The sequence below is a fragment of the Nyctereutes procyonoides genome, unplaced genomic scaffold, assembly GCF_905146905.1.
Source record: "Nyctereutes procyonoides isolate TBG_1078 unplaced genomic scaffold, NYPRO_anot_genome, whole genome shotgun sequence".
Lineage (NCBI taxonomy): Eukaryota > Metazoa > Chordata > Mammalia > Carnivora > Canidae > Nyctereutes > Nyctereutes procyonoides.
Window position 1 is genome coordinate 11,282,129 of NW_026575140.1, and position 19,286 is coordinate 11,301,414.

General features: G+C 41.7%; 1 protein-coding gene across 1 annotated transcript in view; it reads left to right on the forward strand.

Moving 5' to 3' along the window:
* Positions 1-19,286, forward strand: part of PKD1L3 (polycystin 1 like 3, transient receptor potential channel interacting) — a 65,468-nt gene that overhangs the window by 42,382 nt on the left and 3,800 nt on the right. The window contains exons 23-33 of the mRNA XM_055305012.1: positions 1,992-2,091; positions 4,643-4,780; positions 5,727-5,912; positions 9,155-9,470; positions 10,543-10,676; positions 13,551-13,675; positions 14,306-14,466; positions 15,872-16,082; positions 16,520-16,621; positions 18,619-18,750; positions 19,099-19,178. Of these exons, the coding sequence (XP_055160987.1) occupies positions 1,992-2,091; positions 4,643-4,780; positions 5,727-5,912; positions 9,155-9,470; positions 10,543-10,676; positions 13,551-13,675; positions 14,306-14,466; positions 15,872-16,082; positions 16,520-16,621; positions 18,619-18,750; positions 19,099-19,178 (1,685 nt within the window). The remainder of the gene's footprint in view (positions 1-1,991; positions 2,092-4,642; positions 4,781-5,726; positions 5,913-9,154; positions 9,471-10,542; positions 10,677-13,550; positions 13,676-14,305; positions 14,467-15,871; positions 16,083-16,519; positions 16,622-18,618; positions 18,751-19,098; positions 19,179-19,286) is intronic.

The window sequence follows — 19,286 nt, forward strand, 5'->3', positions numbered from 1 at the left end:
TGATGGAGGAGTGTTCTAGATCCTTTGAATAAATAAGACATTTTAAATATGAGTAGGAAATTATTGATAATTTCCTTAAGTGTGATAATGATAGGAGAATGTCTTGGTTCTTAGGTGACACATGCTTGCATTCAGGCAGTCCTTGCTTTGGAGTGTTTCCGTGTACATGAATTTAGGTACATGGTTTAGTTAAATAACACCAGTGTCTCAGCAACATAGCTGAAATATCATTTACCCGTGAGTGATTGCATAAAGTTCTAACTACTTGTTGCTAGCTCTTCAGTCCACAGATCACTACCTAAATAACATCTGTGCATCATGATCAGTGACCAGTTGTGTCACTTCTTTCAAAGCGTGTGGATGAATGGCCACTTGTTATCCAGATTAGGTGCAGAGGGCAAAGTGTATAGCTTTGTTATCTCCTTGTCTCCCAGCCATAAACACCTGTGACATTAAAAAAAAAAAAAGTAACTGAAAGAGTCAGTGGACCAGCCAACATGTAAATGCAACACGGGTGCCTGGCTGGCTCAGTCAGTGAAGCCTGCAACTCCTGATCTCAGGGTTTTGAGTTCAAGCCTCACATGGGGTGTAGCAATTGCTTAAATAAATAAAACTTTAGAGACCCCTGGGTGGCTCAGTGATTAAACGTCTGCCTTTGGCTCAGTGTATGATCCCAGAGTCCCGGATCGAGTTCCACATCAGGCTTCCTGCATGGAGCCTGCTTCTCCCTCTGCCTGTGTCTCTGCCTCTCTCTCGGTGTCTCATGAGTAAATAAATAAAATCTTTTAAAATAAATAAATAAAACTTTAAAAAATAAATGAAAGTGGTAAAAACATGATAGTACATGGTGATACCAGAGATAATGGGCATTCACTGCTGGTTGAGGAAAAATCTTGTGCTAACAGAGGAAAAGCCTTCAAATTCTGCATCCCTTGAGTAAATAAGCTTCAATACTAAAGACCTATCCTGAGAAAATTCTGAGTACTTTATTTTTAAAAATTGACGACAAGGGATCCCTGGGTGGTGCAGCGGTTTGGCGCCTGCCTTTGGCCCGGGGCGTGATCCTGGGGACCCGGGATCAAATCCCACGTCGGGCTCCCGGTGCAGGGAGCCTGCTTCTCCCTCTGCCTGTGTCTCTGCCTCTCTCTCTCTATGTGTGACTATCATAAATAAATAAAAAAATAAAAAATATATTTTAAAAAATTGGCAACAACTTAATGCCCAAAAATAGGACACTGCTTTACTTATGAGATAGCCATAGCCATATAATGGAATGCCAGGGAACCATTAAAAATATTAAAGAAAATTTAAGGATGGGGGCAGCTGGGTGGCTCAGTGGTTGAGCATCTGCCTTCAGCTCAGGTTGTGATCCCAGGGTCCTGGGATCAAGTCCTGCATCAGGCTCCCCACAGGGAGCCTGCTTCTCCCTCTGCCTATATCTCTGCCTCTCCCTCTGTGTGTCTCATGAATAAATAAAATCTTTTTAAAAAATGTAGTGATGTGAAAGCTAGTCTGGATATATTAAAAGTGATAGTTTATATTCCAAATGTTAAGATTTTCTTAAAATCTCTAATTTTTTTCTCTGCCTCTCTCTGTGTCTCTCATCAATAAATAAATAAAATCTTTTATAAAAAAAAGTGTAGCTTCTCCGTCCGGCTCATCTGAGATCATGCAAAGACAGGTGTTCTTTAAATCTTTTTTTTTTCTTTTACTTTTTTTTTTTTTAAGACAGGTGTTCTTAAGTAACTTTCAAGGATCATCACAAATCATTCAATAGTTTAAGCTTTCCTAGCCAAGCAGTCTAAGGACTGCAGGCAGAAATACAAATATAAACATTGTATTAACCAGGTCCCTGGTTATGCAAAAATTATTACGAAACTCCCTAATTTTCAGTTTTCCATGGTAGTAAAGGGCCAAATAATGGAAATGCATGAATTATACCTTCACCTTTGTGTAACGGTGTCAACTTCTCCTACGGTCTTCCTGTCTAGGCGATCTTCCTTGCTTTGTTCGATTCCCTGATGCTGAGCAGGATGCCGTGGCTTACCAAAGAGAAGGAACAACAGACGAGGAGGATCTTGGCACTCGTGGGTAATTCCAATAGTTCTCTAACTACCAGCATCTGATTTTGCAAAGAACAAATATCAGAACAGTGGACATCCAGCCATGTCACTGACTCAGATTTTTCTGTACAGGAATCTTGCCTCTCAATAGCTGGCTGTTCCTCCTCCATCCACTGCCTGAGACAAACCAGTGCCTCACCGACACTCACGCTCTCTCAGCGCTTTACTCCGTGTCTGTGTCCTACATCTCCTCCCGAATCTCTCTCACTCTTGAGGCCCGGGGGCTGTTTCCAACCACTCACCACCTGTATCGGATACCTTCATATTGTCTCAAATCAGACGTTCTCCAATCAGGATGGCCTGCCCTGCAAACCCCTTCTTGACTATATTTTCTCATGCTTTAAAAAAGTTTATTGAGAGAGAGAGAGAGCAAGAGGGCAGATGGAAAGGGAGAGAGAATCCAAAGCAGATGCTGTGCCAAGCACAGAGCCTAATGTGGGGCCAGATCTCCAGACCCTGAGATCATCACCAGAGCCTAAACCAAGAGTCAAACGCTTAACCCTAACTGCACCATCCAGATGCCTATATATTTCCTCCTTTCTAAGAAGAACATCCCCACTCTCTAAAAAGGTCAGAGTAATCCTAAATTCCTATTTCTCACATTCAGTCACTAAGCCTGAGGGAAACTGTCCTTTAAATAAGCTACGTCTATCGTGCAGGTGAACCTCACAAACACAATGATTAGCTAAAAAACTAACACAATTCTTTAATTATGGGAAACAAACATATATATATGTGTATATATATATATATATATATATACACACGTGTATAAATTTTTTTAATGAAGAAATGCATGAAAATTATAAACTTAAATTCAGGATTAGATTAGCTCTCTGAAGGAAAGGAAGGGATACCATCCCAAATGAACACTATCAGACTTTATAAATGGCAATTACATTCATTCATTCATTCATTCATTCATTCATTCATTTAAGAGAGAGTGAGCATGAGCAATGGGAGAGGGGACGAGAGTCTTAGGCAGGCTCCAGGCCCAGCATGGAGCCCAATGCTGGGCTCGATCTCACAACCCTGAGATCATGACTTAAGCTGAAATCAAGGGCGGGATGCTTAACTGACTAAGCCACCCAGGCGCCCTGAATTTTTATTTAAGTAATCTCTATACCCAACATGGGCCTCAAACAACCCCAAGATCAAGAGTCACATGCTCTTTCAACTGAGCCAGCTGGACACCCCATGCGATAGCTATTTCTTAAGCTCGGTGGTAAACACATTACTAAAGGGTAAGTAATTACTTACAAGATTTTTAAAAATTAATCTGATTTCCAACTGCCTTCCTAGTTCTCCTTTCGTTTATCTGTGCTCTTGAATTGCTATTCCCTCTGCCTAAGAGGTTTTTTTTTTTTTTCATGTTCATTTGGAGAATTGTATCTGACTCATCCTTCAAAACAAATGTCAAGTTTCACTCTGATATCTTCTCTGACTTCCTTGGGAGGTTTATTTTCTCTTTGGTGATTCCCCAAGCACTAGGCACATACTTGCTGGTAAGTTTTATGTCCTCTTCTAATTCCTTCTTTCTCTCCATCTTGATTCACATGTCTCTGGATACTTCTCACAGGGTGGTCTGCAGACCAGCATCATTGGCATCTCCTGGAATTTTCAGAAGTGTGTAATCTTGGCTCTCACCTCAGAATCTGAATTTGAGCAAAATTCCCATGTGATTCCTGTGCCCACTGAAATTTGAAAAACACTGCTATAGAATAGTACTCCCACCACGTGGTTCGCTGATTAGAACTGTTTGTTTCGGGGATCCCTGGGTGGCTCAGCGGTTTAGCACCTGCCTTTGGCCCAGGGCGCGATCCTGGAGTCCTGGGATCGAGTCCCACGTCAGGCTCCCGGCATGGAGCCTGCTTCTTCCTCTGCCTGTGTCTCTGCCTCTTTCTCTCTCTCTCTATGTCTATCATAAATAAATAAATAAATCTTAAAAAAAATTGTTTCTCATCTAAGATAAGTACAGAAATTGAGAGTACACATGTAGAAAGTTTTATAGCAATTGAACAGACCAGTTTTAGACATATTGTGTCTAATTTTCAAAGTGGCATTTGGATTTTACATACTCCTATTTTACTTCATTTTTCCAATTATTAATTTTTAATATATTTTATAAAAGTATCAGCACCCAGGGCTGGGTCAGTGGCACAATCAGTTGAGGGACCAACTCTTTGTTTCAGCTCAGGGATGGAACCCAGTGATGAGCTCTGAGTGCAGGGTGGAACCTGCTTAAGATTCTCTCTCCCTCTCCCTCTCCCTCTGCCCCCATACCTCTCTGTCTGTCTCTCTCTCAGAGACATAAATATCAAAAAAAAAAATCAATCCCCAGTGGACTGCAATTTTTTTTAAATCCTTCATGATAGTTTGAGAAGTGCCATGAAGATAGCTTTATTCTTTGTTTTTTTCAGCATTTAGCAGGAGGTACTCACAGAGTTTCACCAATTGTTGATGAATAACTGCTTAATGAAATATAACTACTTTTTGGCCTTCATTTACGTTTTTGACAGCAAAATGCTCACCATTACCTGGCTCAAGAGATAAGAATAACCCCATCTATGTAGCTCCAGCTGCCAACGGTCCAGTTAAGCGCCCAGAAAGAACCATGAAAGAGAAGAAACTCTTCAAGCTGACAGGAGATATTTTGGGTATGGAGAGCAACCAGTAATGTGTCAACCCTGCAGCATGTTTCCCAGCCACGAGGGTGTGAGAAGAAAATGAAAATAGAGGCCAAAAAAAAAAAAAGAAAGAAAAGAAAAAGAAAATAGAGGACAGTGAAAAAGTACTCACCTTGAAAAAATATGCACTCTAAGGTGGTGTGGTAAATGGGAACTTGGGAGTTGTGAGACGTCCACATGGGCTTGAATGAGTCCTTTCCTCCACAAACAGAAATTAATAACACAGATTGCTCTGTGTGCTTCACAGGCTGGAGGGGGAAATGAATATGCTTTCAAAACTGGCTCTCCTATAAGTGCAGGGGAACTGGTTCGGCACATCCAGTGAGTGTTTGGATTATCAAATTTCCTGGACCAAAAAAGGCCAATTCTGTTTTTAATCTGCCTTCCCTTTCTTGTGAACACACTCCATAGATAGCTAGAGAGAAAGATAGGTTGGGGGCAGGGGTGCATTTAGTTTTAAAAAGTAAAATACAACAATTTTTTTTTTAATTTTTTTTTTTAATTTATTTATTTATGATAGTCACAGAGAGAGAGAGAGAGGCAGGCTCCATGCACCGGGAGCCCGATGTGGGATTCGATCCCGGTCTCCAGGATCACGCCCTGGGCCAAAGGCAGGCGTCAAACCGCTGCGCCACCCAGGGATCCCGAAAATACAACAATTTTTATGTGGATTTTGTGTATCTTATTTCAGGTAAAATTTCTGAATAGTGGCAGAATAATTCTGGGAAGAAATATGTCAATATTTGTAGATATTTGTAGGTACCACTATGTGCTAGATACGCTGACTCATCTGTTTACAGTTGTTAGGTTGAACCATATGGAATTGCCAAGGCTTAGGAACCATGAGGGAGAAGGTGTAGAGAATTTCGAAGCTAACCCCTCAACTGTGATTTATTTTTGCCCTCTCCTATCCTAGTACAAGTCCTCTTCCTTATCTTGTTGATGACCACAGTCTACTCAGCACAGAACTCCAATAGGTTTTACCTCCATCAAGCTCTCCGGAAGAGCTTTTCCCGCCGTTTCTCAGAGATCAGACTTCTGAAGCATTTTTACCTGTGGGCCAATCACACCCTCCTTCCTAGCCTTTATGGGGATTACAGAGGTATGGACACATAACCCACTTCTCAGATGCTTCGTGTTCAATGTTTTCTACCAGCTACCAATTGTCGTAACTTTATTTTTATTTTAAAGATTTTATTTACTTATTCATGAGAGACATGCAGAGAGAGAAAGAGTCAGAGACACAGGCAGAGGGAGAAGCAGGCTCCTTGCAGGGAGCCCCATGTGGGACTCAATTCCAGGTCTCCAGGGTCACGCCCTGGGCTGAAGGTGGCGCTAAACTGCTGAGCCACCCGGGCTGCCCACTTTGTCGTAATCTTAAGTAAGCTGTATTCTGGAAACTTGTGTTCATTTATCTCAGGATTGATGGCTTCCTTTTGGGATCTAGAGCATCTCCTATGTTTCTAAGGAAAGAAACCTAAAAGACTTATCTGAATAAAGGTGGTTTTAGTGCATTTAGAAGAGTTTTTACAGATGGCAACTCCTATGCATTGTACATTGATTCTTTTTTTTTTTAAGATATTTATTTTATTTAGGGAGTGAGAGTGCCCCCGTGCAGGGAGGGGCAGAGGGAGAAGGAAAGAATCTCCAGCAGTTTCTGCACTGAGCCCAGCAGGGCTCAGATGATGGGCTCAATCTCACACAGCCCTGAGATCATGACGTGAGCCAAAATCAAGAGTCAGACTGAGCCACCTAGATGCCCTGCATGTTGATTCTTTCTAGTTCAGTTTTGGATGGTGACAGTTCTAGGTTCAGGGCACATTGTATGTGCGATCTGTAACTCTGTGCTGAATAAAGTACTGACCAAATAAAAAGTGAATCGAACCCTGGGTGGCTAAGGCTAGTGTCATCATGATAGGAATGATCTTCCTCTTAGAGTCTTTGGCTCTGCAGTATGGTGTCCAAAGACACAGACTTGGAAGTCAGATTGATGAGGTTCAGATCCTGGTGCTCTACCTATTAGCTGTGTGTTCTTGGGTAAATTACAATCTGTTGTGCCTCTGTTTCCCCATCCATATGATGAGGATAATGTTAGGATCTGCCCCATAGGATTGACATGAAGATTAAAAATTCCGTAGATCTTAGAACAATGTCTGACCCATAGTATACACTGGATAAGTGTCCATCATTATCTTTAACTGGGGCGATTAAGGCTCTGGCTACCGGAACCACAGAGCGTCCATGAGTTACCCAGACAGGCTGAGGAAGAACAACAGCAATCTGCAGATAAAGGAATATAATGAAGGAGACCTGAGGTGAAAGCAGTACCAATTGCCCCTAATGTGATTTATCTCTTCAACTACTAACAAATCTTTACTTTCAATTTTTTTAATGTTATTTTTTTCTATAGATTTTGTTCATTTATTTGAGAGAATGAAAGCATGAGCACCTAGGTGCCCCTATTTTTTTCTCAAAGATTTATTTTAGAGAGAGAGCATGCAAATAATATCTGCAAGATGAATACCTTGAATGTGCTAAAATGTGCATACATTCTTAATTTAAAAAGCTACTGCCAGTCTTTTCTTTATTGTACCGATTAACACTCCCATGAGCACTGCAGAAGAGTCTACTCACGTCCCCAACAGCCCGGTGAGTGTTGGTGTTTTCAGACAATACCCAGAGCTTTAGAGTAGATGACAGGCTTTGCAAGAGCAGTCTTGAGAAATGCAGGTCAAAACTAGAGGAAGGTACCATTTCCCACCTCTCATTTGGACAACCTTGTCTCTGCTCGTGCCCCTCTTCATTCCGTCCTCCCCATCGTACTGTTTTCAAACATAAATCTGATAGGATAAGTCCTATCCCACTTACAATTCCAGACCCCTTCCTGAGCTTACAGGGGAAGGCTCCCGCCCCCAGCAACATCCAGTCCCTCCCTCCTATCCCAGCCGTCCCGCCCTCCTGGCCTTTCACCAGGGGCTCAGGTGGGTATGGATCTGCTCTGGTCTCTGGGTGGACAGGCCTAACTACAGAACCATGTTCAGAAGGGCTGGCATGGGACAAGGGTTGGAGCAGAGCAGGCCTATTACCAGGTACAAGAATGAGTGTGGTTCCCACCAGATTTCTGGAGGGTTCCTTCGAGGTCACTGGGTGAGCCCCTGGGCAGGCAGGATGGGCCCTTGACTGTGGCTGAGAGGGACTGAACTGAGTCCCAGGCCTCTTCTGGATCCACTGCCAGGGCTAATGTCTACAGACCTGGTTCTGAAGGGATATATGAATGTGTCCCCATCAGGTCTCCTGGTGGGCAGGACTGCTCCCTGACCATGGCTGGGATGGCCTGGAGCCAAGTTAGAGGGAAGTTTCAGGATCTGAAGTCAGACAAGGTTGGTAGGCTTGTCTCCAGGAGCACTGACAGGTGTGTCTCCCAGCAGGTCTCTGGACTAGCAGGTCTGCTCACGTACTGCAGCCACGTCCAGCTGAGGGCCGTTTCAGGATCCTTAGACAGATTGAGTTTGGTGAGCTTGCCTCTAGGGACCCTTGGACTGTGTCTGAGAGGGATTGGCGCTCAGTTAGGACTAAGGTCTGCAGACCTGTTACCTGAAACACTGGCAGGAGTGACTCCTGGGTCCCTTGGCATATGGTGCTGGTGGCAGGACCAAGACCTAAAGGTGTTGTGGCCAAGTCCACAGGGGGACAGAGCTGTTTCTTGGTCTGTTGTCAGGACCACAGTGGGTGAGTCAGCCATCTGGGCATGGACCTGCCTTCCCAGAATGGTTTGCTGGTCTTGGGCTCCACTGGAGTTTCACTGTTCCCTACCTTTGGACCCCACGGCTCCCACAAAGGCACTTTCATCTGCAGCTGGCTGCCAAATTATTGTTGCTGAGAGGAGATACAAGCAAGGGCACCTCCTATTTCATCATCTTGCTGATGCCTTTCAGTTGATTCTCATGATTTCTAGATCATCTATGTATCACTTATAAATTATGATCATTTCACTTCCTTATTTTTATACCTCTTATTCTTTTTTCTTACCTGGTTGCATTAGCTAGAAATTCCAATTATGTTTTTTAAAATAGTGGTGAAATGTGCATTTTGGGGGCACCTGGGTGGCTCAGTCAGTTAAGTCTCTGCCTTTGCCTTCGGTCATGATCTCAGGGTCCTGGGATCAAGCCCTGCATTGGAGTCTGCTTCTCCCTCTGCCTCTCCCTTCCTCCCTCCATCCCGCTGTGTTTGTGTGCACGTGCGTGCTCTCTCTCTCTCTCTCAAATAAGATTTTTTTAATGTGCATTTTCTGTTACTAACTTAATGAAACATTTATAAAAATGGTTTCTTGTACTCTTTTGTTAGGGTTTATTGCTGATGGGAACTCCTTTCTTTTGGGCAATGTTCTGCTTCGTCAGATTCGCATTCCCAGTGCCGTACTACTTCCAACTGGAATGTCTCCCCATGAACAAGTGAAGCTATCTCCCCAAGATCAAGAGGATACAGAGAACTATGGAGTAAACTGGGGTCCCCCTGATACAAACATCACAAAATCAGACAGCATTTGGCATTATCAGAATCAAGAGATACTGGGTGGCTATCCTATCCAAGGGGAACATGCCACTTACTCAGGAGGAGGGTATGTTGTGAAACTTGGAAGAAGCTCCAGTACTGCAATCAGGTGAGCAAGCCTGAGCCCTGGACAAGGGAACCAAGATATGTCCATTCGTCCATTCTTGGGACAATTACAGCTGCTATAATGCTACTCTGTTGTCTGTAACACTTGTAGACACTTCTTAGGCTTTTAAGGCAATCTTTTAGTTTAAAGATTCCTTGTTCAACCTCAAACTACAGGTATGTTTTAGTTTGGCAGTTTTCCAAGACTCATTTTTTTTTTCTCGTCTGGGAAAATACCTACCAGTTTCAATTCAGATATCTCTTGTTTAGGCAAACTGTAATCTTCAAATTCAACAGGTAACATTGCCCTTCATGAACCACAATCAATTCAAAATTCAGAGTCAAATTGCCGGAGACTTTAGAGTGGTTTTGAATGTCTATGTGATAAGAATCTTTGTCATTATATATGAAAGGGCTTAAATTATCTCTCATTTAAATTTATATCAAGAATTTACTCAAAAACAATGATGCCAACCAAATAATGACATTTCCACTCCTCACACTTCCCAAAACTGAATAGCTATTCATAACAAGTAGCATTTAGAGGCACATGGGTGGCTTAGTCAGTTGAGCATGTGCCTTCACCTCAGGTTATGATCTCAGGATCCTGGAATTGAGCACCAGGTCGGGCTCCCTGCTCAGTGGGGAGTCTCCTTCTCCCTCTCCCTCTGTCCCTCCCCACCACTCATGCTCTGGCCTGCTCACTCTCTCTCAAATACATAAATAAAATTATAAATAAATAAAGAGTACCATTTAACATTTAGAAGTAGAAATAGAGTAATAGAGGTAGTTGACATAAAATAATCCTACCCTAGATGTTTAGCACCACATACGTTTTCTCAATCATTTAATCCTAGTATGAATGCTATTATGAAAACCTTCATCTTTATAGTCTTCTAAACTTATATTTTACAGTAGTGAAAGTTTGAGCATTAGTAATAATATTTTATAAGTAAACTAGATTTGGAAATGCAGCTTTGCAACTGGTATGTGATATTGGAAATGCCAGGGCACTTTTCTCCTTTGCAGGATTAAATGGAGAAAGTCGCTGGCCCTGTCCCCCTTTATTTTCCCAGTGTTCTGCAGCATCTTGAACAGAGCCACTGGCTTGACCATTGCACCAAAAGCCTCTTTGTGGAATTTGTGGTCTTCAATGCTAATGTGAACCTGTTCTGCGTAGTGACCCTGATTTTGGAGTCCAACAACATGGGTATGAAGGTCTCGTCTCTCCTCTCCCTCTGACCTGGGTACTTCGGAGCTGTTTCTTTCTTTTATACCATTAAAATACAGTATTTTGGGCAGCCCGGGTGGCTCAGCGGTTTAGCGCTGCCTTCAGCCCTGGGGCATGATCCTGGAGACCCAGGATCGAGTCCCATGTCGGGCTCCCTGTGTGGGGCCTGGTTCTCCCTCTGCCTGTGTCTCTGCCTCTCTCTCTCTCTCTCTGTGGGTTTATCATGAATAAATAAATAAAATCTTAAAAATAAAATAGAGTATTTTAATTAAAGTTACAATACATAATTTTATTTTTTTAAATTTTTATTTATTTATGATAGTCACAGAGAGAGAGAGAGAGAGAGAGGCAGAGACACAGGAAGAGGGAGAAGCAGGCTCCATGAAGGGAGCCCGACGTGGGATTCGATCCCGGGTCTCCAGGATCGCGCCCTGGGCCAAAGGCAGGTGCTAAACCGCTGCGCCACCCGGGGTTCCCTATAATACATAATTTTAAAAGTAAAATAGTTCAATGCCAAAACTAGACATCTTCTCTTCCTCCCTACTTTATTCCCAGAGACAGTTAGCTCCAGCTATTTTAACTGGTTCTTTGAAATTTAAAAATTAACATGCTTATTACCTATTTCATGAATTTTCAGTTTTAGATATTATCTCTTTCTTCCTACGATGAACATTTAACTTTCTTATACCCACATATTATACACACACACACACACACACTCTCTTTTAGCTTTCCTTATTCTCCCAATATAGTAATAATTATGGTTTAATATTTCCATTATTGTGATTATATAAATGATTTTTCAAAGATGAACCATATATTACAATTTCTTTTCTTCTACATTTTCCTTAGAATTTATAATTACCCTTTTTTTTCATTTGCCTGTTTTTGCATGGATCTATCATTGATTCATCTCCAAACTCCTCCTAGAAGAAAAAATCTCATTCTGTCCAAGAAGTATCAAGCAACCTTTATCATTTTTTATCTTGCATTTTATTTTTTTAAGATTTATTTATTTATTTATTTATTTATTTATTTATTTATTTATTTATTTATGATAGAGAGAGAGAGAGAGAAAGAGGCAGAGACACAGGCAGAGGGAGAAGCAGGCTCCATGCACCGGGAGCCCGACATGGGATTCGATCCCGGGTCTCCAGGATCGCGCCCTGGGCCAAAGGCAGGCGCCAAACCGCTGCGCCACCCAGGGATCCTGCAATCAGTTCTATTTTCAGTCCCACCTGACCTTCAGAAGTACATGATGCTGGCAATTTTCCAGGCTTGTTTCTGGGTTTCCTACACAGCTGACTTTGGTTTCAGCTTTCTTGAATCTGCTGTTGGTGTCATTCTGTTTTCCAGCTTCCAACACTTCGTTGCTGTCATCTACCCTCTTCTTTTACTTTGAGGTTTTTTTTTCCTTTCACTATCATTTTAGTGGCATTTAATGAGATGAGAGGGAAACTTGTATATTCACTTCCCCTACCTTTAACAGGAAGTCTTTCCTAACCAAGCTTCCTCTCCGTCTTGTCATCCCCAGAACTTGCCACTAGTAGCCTTCCATTTACTACCAGGCATTACTTCTGATCAGCAGTGTTATACTCAGCGTAGACCTCTGTACTTCCTTCTGAATGAAGCTTTATGAAGGCTTCCTGTGGTCTTTATAAGGTTTTTTTTATTGTTGGTAACTAACAAGAAAATAAATAGGGCTAAAAAGTAAACATGGGAAAATCCCAGTCTTAAAAGCTAACGATATGAAGTAGGAATTAATTTTATTCTCAAATGTACTTTCTCTTACACAATTCTAATATTTTTGGGTTTTATGAAAGTTTATATTCTTTATTTGAGAGAGAGAGAGAGAGAGAGAGCAGGAGTGGCAGGGGAGGGTAGGGGCAGAGGGGAGAGGGAGAAGCAGACTCCCCGCTGAGCTGGGAGCCTGACAAGGGTTTATCCCAAGACCACGAGATCATGACCTGAGCTGAAGGCAGACGCTAAACCAACTGAGCCACCCAGGTGCCCCACCTTTCATGAATTTGCAAACAATAATCTCACTGTCCTAGCTGGAATCTGAGGCTTTTTAGTCTATCCTTATATAAATGACTATTCCCAGGATACTCTTAGTCTTCACTGGGTATTAATGCTTTATACTTAGAAAGTAGCTAAATTTGAAGTGGCTCAAAGCACTTTCATCATACTAATTTCTGAAAATCAATTTTATTTTTTTAAAGATTTTATTCATCAGACCGGGGGCGGGGGGCGGGGAGCAAAGACATAGGCAGAGGGAGAAGCAGGCTCTTTGCAAGGAGCCCGATGTGGGACTTGATTCAGGCCTTCGGGATCACGCCCTGAGCTGAAAGCAGACGCTCAACCACTGAGCCTCTCAGGTCTCCCTGAAAATCTATTTTAAATAGCTTTAAATTCCGTTCTCTCCACACTTTATATTGTAGTCATCAGTTCTCTTCCAAACACTATTACAACTAGTCAGTGCATCTGACTGCGTGCATGATCTCAGTTAATATCCATGACAGCTCTAGAGGAAATACCATGTGAAATGTAGAGATTCAGGAACATTTGAAATAGGTGATCCAGGGCAGCACATGGGTGGTTCAGTCGGGTAAGTGTCCAGCTCAGGTCATGATCTCAGGTTTGTGAGACTGGGCCCCCTGTTGGGCTCCATGCTCAGCAGAGAGTCTGCGTGAGAGTCTCTTTCCCCACACATGTGCTCTATTTCTCAAATAAACTCTAAAAAAAAAAAAAAATAGATAATCCAGGAACAGCTGCACTCATTTCAGAGTTTGAAAGGAAGAGGACACAAGCTTTGAAGACTTTTGACTCACAGGTGTTTTTTGTTGTTGTTAGGTACGTTCTTCACCTCGCTGAGGTTGGACACTTTAACTTCCTTTCAGGCAAAGAAGGACTTTGCCTGGTCTGTCATCTCACAAGTCATCTACTACCTACTAGTCTGTTACTGTGCCTTTATACAGGTGAATTTATTTATTTATTTATTTTTATACAGGTGAATTTAAAGTGTTAGATGTAAGAAATTCTAAGGTTTCCCATGTTATCCAGGGAGCTCCACAATGAGCTATTACTAGAATTAATGGCTATGACTTTGTTCCTTTCCAGGGCCTGAATTCAGCTAAAGGCTGATTGGCTTTCTACCAAGTAGCTCTTCCAGTTTCCCAGAGTTAAGGAATTAAGTCTGTAGAAAGAATACTATTTTTTGTACAGTTGCATTATCTCTATATAAGGTAATAGCAAGAATGGAAAATATGAACAAATACTCAAAAGTACAGGTAATGGCACCAAGAGCGAATTGATCTTAAGTCAACACATCTTCAGGCCCAATAACTAATTTGGAGACCTTTTTAAATTTAAGCAACCTGAATGAAGGAATGAACATATCCAAGAAAGTTGTATTAGAGGAAGCCACCTTTTCTGTAAGCCACAGCTCTTTGTGACTCTAGAGCAGAACCAAGACCATAACCCATTGTGTCCAAGTTAGATTTGACAAGTACCCAGCTTAGTCTTTTGCTGGTGTTAAAATATTTCATTAGGGAAAGACCTGGCTAATCCCTAAGGCAAGCAGTAGTGACTGTGGTGTCCGTGTGTAGGGTCATCGGCTGAAACAGCAGAGGTGGAGGTTCTTCACTAGGAAAAGAAACATTCTGGACATGAGCATAATCCTTATTAGCTTTGTCCTCCTGGGTCTGGAGGTGAAGCTTACTTCTCTGTGTAAGAAAAACATGGCACAGTACCACTATGACCGTGACAGGTAAGAAGCCTGAGCAGCACAAGCTATTTCTTTTCAATGCTTAAAGTTTCACGGTTACACAGAAGCATTCTTTCAAAGTCCCCTTCCTCCTCCACTGCTTTACAGACCTATATTTGTAGAATACCAGTTAAACATAGACCTCGGACTAATGTCCACAGCTGAGAAAACAAGAAACTGTATTGCTAATCACATTGAAAAGCTCTTCTGCCTTTATAATAGGTATGTGCTTGTCAAGGATAATGCATTTAAATTTCACATAGCAAGGAGCTGGAATTAGTTATACTGTGCACCCTGGCCAAAGAATCCTTTAAATAGGGACGCCTGGGTGGCTCAGCGGTTGAGCGTTGAGCGTCTGCCTTTGGCTCAGGGCATGATCCTGGAGTCCTGGGATCGAGTCCCACATCAGGCTCCCTGCATGGAGCCTGCTTCTCCCTCTGCCTGTCTCTGCTGCTCTTTCTCTCACGAATAAATAAAATCTTAAAAAAAAAAAAAAACTCCTTTAAATAAAATCACAACACAGTGCATTTTCTAAATCCAAAGAGGGTTGCTTTCTTTGTAGGAATGTTCATTCATTTGGGTATCTGTTAATAAGAGACATCCTGGTGCCCCTCTAGGTACCTTCTCGGTGTTTCCCATGGAGAAGAAATCTATTTCCCAGACTAAGTATTGCCACATGGTACTTTACTTTCTCAGTGGCTAGTAGTGTGGATTGCTAATCTGTGTAATGAGAAACTGTCCCAGGTTAGCCTTACAGAGGGTCACTTATGCAGAGACACAGTGTCTGTACAGTTTAAATGGTGTTGACAGTTGGGAGTCCATCTTGCTGTATGGCACTGCCTCGGCCTTAGACACTGAAGCCATTGTGATCAAGCGCCAACTTGCTCCATCTATGGGAGTCTTTCCAAGTAACCTACTTAGTTGCTGCAACACAAGATTATGAGTATGTTCCTCACATTAACACTCCTCATGTCATTTATTCATCATCTTTCGGCTTTCAGCACTGTTAAACCTATTAAATCAATTACTCCCAGAAAATATAGGATTAAAGTGTCATGGAAAACAGACTAGCATAATGGCACATCTCATTAGGTTAAGGAGGAAGGAGAGGAGGGATTGAACTCAAACCAGAGCAGTGGAGGAAGCTGCCCTTGATTTGCAGGATGAATTTTGAGTAATCTGCTAGGGGTCGTATTTCAGGGTTTCTTCAGCTGTCTCCCAACCAAATCCATGATCTTTGGCCAATGGTCTAACATCCACAAGGACCAGAGGCCACGCTGGAAAGGAGAGTTCTTACATCAACAAGTGTTTGACCTAACAGGACGCACAGAGCTGCTGCAGGTCAGCAGGGGAAGCACTGCGGCAGATGGCATCCACTTCTGCTAACTGTCGGCCTTCCTTGGTACAGGTTCATCAGCTTCCGTGAGGCAATAAAAGTAAACTCAGCAGCCATTCACCTTATGGGCTTCCTGGTTCTGTTGGCAACTGTTCGGCTGTGGAACCTGATGCACCATATCCCCAGGCTGCAGGTCATCGGTACAACACTCAGCAAAGCCTGGGACGAGGTGGTGGGCTTCTTGCTGGTCATCCTCATCCTGCTGACGGGCTATGCCATTGCTGTAAGCCCTCATTCCCAGTGTCTGGCTTTTCCTAAATGCTCTGGCTTTGGAATCACACTCCTTCCCTGAGAAAGCACTGTAGGGAAAACCACCAGTTCAAGTTGACAGTTCTGGAAAGAACAGTGGAGTAAGCAAGCTGGTTTGTAGTCGTAGCTTCATACTTAATTAGCAATATGATTTAATGCAGACATTGGTCTCATCTGCTAAAATTTAGCTCACAGGTTGATGTGAAGGCCAAATAAATTGATATAAAAATGCTACGTTAATTATGAGAATTTTTTTTCTTTTTAAAGCATAGAGATTTGAATGGCCACTAAGGCATTTCTTTGACTTCCATTCCCTTGGTCCTATGTTGGGCTCCTTATCAAGCCAGGTGGGAAAGAACTGAAGTCAGCTCTACAGTGCTCTACCCTCTGACTAGTCTTTCTCCTTTTCAGTTTAACCTGCTGTTCGGATGGAGCATTTCTGACTACAGAACTTTCTTCAGCTCCGCAGTGACTGTTGTTGGTCTCCTAATGGGAATCTCTCATCACGAGGAGGTGAAAACCATCCTGGTTTCCCGGCAGGAATGATTCCATTTGTTTTATTATACCTACGGGGAGAATTTGCTTATAAAACCAGTCCCTTCTGTACCACTGCACACTAGAAAAGGGGGAGCGTGTAGATATTTTTGCCTTCCCATGTTATGGAGCTACCTATGCATATGACTTGAGTGGCTATTACTCTCAGAAATGTGTCCTTTCCAAGCACCTAGTCCCAATTTCCTGACAATCTTTTTGCCAGGACCCCCGGGCCTGAATTTATGCTCTAACCTAGCCAGATTAATAACATTATTTGCTGTTTGCTTGTTTTTCTAAGATTTTTTCATGAGCGACACACAGGCAGAGAGAGGCAGACACAGGGAAAGCAGGCTCCATGCAAGGAGCCTGCTACAGGACTCGATCCTGAGACTCTGGGATCACGCCCTGAGCCAAAGGCAGATGCTAAACTGCTGAGGCACCCAGGCGTCCCACTGCTTTCTCAGTGGCCCTTTAAAGTGTACAATGAAAGTGACTTGGGACATCAGGTAGCTCAGCGGTTAAACACCTGCCTTCAGCCCGGGGCGTGTGATCCTGGAGTCCCAGGATGGAGTCCCACATCGGACTCCCTGCATGGAGTCTGCTTCTCCCTCTGCCTAGGTCTCTGCCCCCCCCCTCTCTCTCTCTGTGACTATCATAAATAAAAACAAATAAATAAATAATCTCTTTTTAAAAAGTGACTTTTAAGAAAAATAGGGAGATGCAATTCCAAAAAGAGCTGCAATATTTCTGTTCATAATTAATAAATGCTCATTTCAGAGAGGCTCTTCTCTCCCTGAGGATTTGGGTACCTCGCCCAATATATAGGTTTGATCAGGACATAAGCTATTTAAATTAGTTGAACTCTTTTAAGACTTTCATGAAGTTTAACTTTCTGAACAATCTAGAACTCAAGTGTTAGGAATAAAAATGGCAAGTTTACAGTTTCTTAATAGTTTCTATTGTGAAAAGTTCTCACCTAAGATCTACAAAAGAACTTTTATGGTTTTAGGTTCAGTTAGTACTTTATGCATTCCAAGGGTGAAAGCTTCATTCCCTAAGACTCTTAAGGAAATAACAAAACAATAAGCTTTTGCTAACACCTTTTCTACTTAAACCCTTTTCTGCTCTAATCATAATCATATGATATGAAGGGAAAATGGAGTATACTTATAGGGACAAGTCTTAGCAACACAGACTCAGATTTTACAAGTTATATGGTTGACCTAAAAGTATCTATAATTAAGCAATATCTGGTCATACAGAAGATTTCCACCAGTGGTATTATAAGCATTCATCCTGAGTTGTTAGGCTGCTGCTGTTTTTTAAACAGTATCCTAGTGGCAGTAGTGAATGAGCCAATACCATGGGAAAATAAATATCATTTGTTACACATGTAAATTAAAATACTTATAGCAACTACTCTAAGAGTAACCCTGTATTTGAGAATGGTCTATGCTAAAAAGAATGGCAAAACTCAGTCCTCATACTTTTAAACATAGCATACAACCCCCCCCCCCAAAAAAAAAACCCAAAACTAAAACAAAAGCCAGTTTTTTATGGTTAACCTGTTTAATTCTATTGGAATGCTCCTGTGTTTATAGAGGTTCTTAGTATGGCAGAATTTTTAGGATTTCTGATATTTATTCTTTCAATATGCTTTCGCTCCTTCAAGCTTCTGTGTTTAGTTACATTTTCCAGAACTGCCAAAATTCATATGGGCTTTGAATCATTTATAGTGCCACTATGACTTACCTTTCTTGTGAAAGCTCTGAAGTGTCAATTATTTTTATACCCATCAAGTTTGTCATTCGTGAAGTTCTGTCCACTCAAAAGCATTTTCAAAGTTTTGTTCTCCTTAGTTTCCAGCAAATATTTTATGTGAATATATCCCAAATGTTAGCATATAACTTATATTTTTAAAGTAGAAATTAAACTGTCAATATTTAAATTCAAAATATTCTATTGTCTCTTCCCAGGTTATCGCTTTAGACCCAATCCTGGGCTCCTTTCTGATCATCACCAGTGTCTTCTTGATGGTACTTGTGATCATTAACCTTTTTGTTTCAGTCATTCTCATGGCCTTTGGTAAAGAAAGAAAGTCCCTTAAGGTAGGTAACTAACTCAGTAACTGAAATATAAATTTGTCATGATTTTTATCATTAGAAAAGCTGAATTGTTGCTGACATAATGCACAGTATCAGCATAGTCCCTTTAGCTCTGGCAGTCATTTTCATAGGACACCCAGTTTACCAAGACTAACTACATGATATTCTAAATCTACTATAAATAGCTGGTCCTCAATTATTAAGTAGCAGACACACTCCAATGCCTGACAGTAAATTAAAAGAAACAGTATCTTTACTATTAACACTTTTTTATTCTTTTGGTACCTTCCCCCTCCAACATTAGCATCAATTTTAATTTAATTCACTCACTTCTCTCCTGTCTTTCAATAGACTCTGAAAGAAGGTGCAGTGATAGATATGGTGCTACAGAAGCTCTCCAGTTTGCTGGGAATCCAGCAGCACCAGAACACGTGAGTAAATAGCCATGATAACAATGGCCATTAACACTGAGGTTTTATATATATATATATATATATAATAAATAATTATACTTATAAATATATATTTATAATATATAA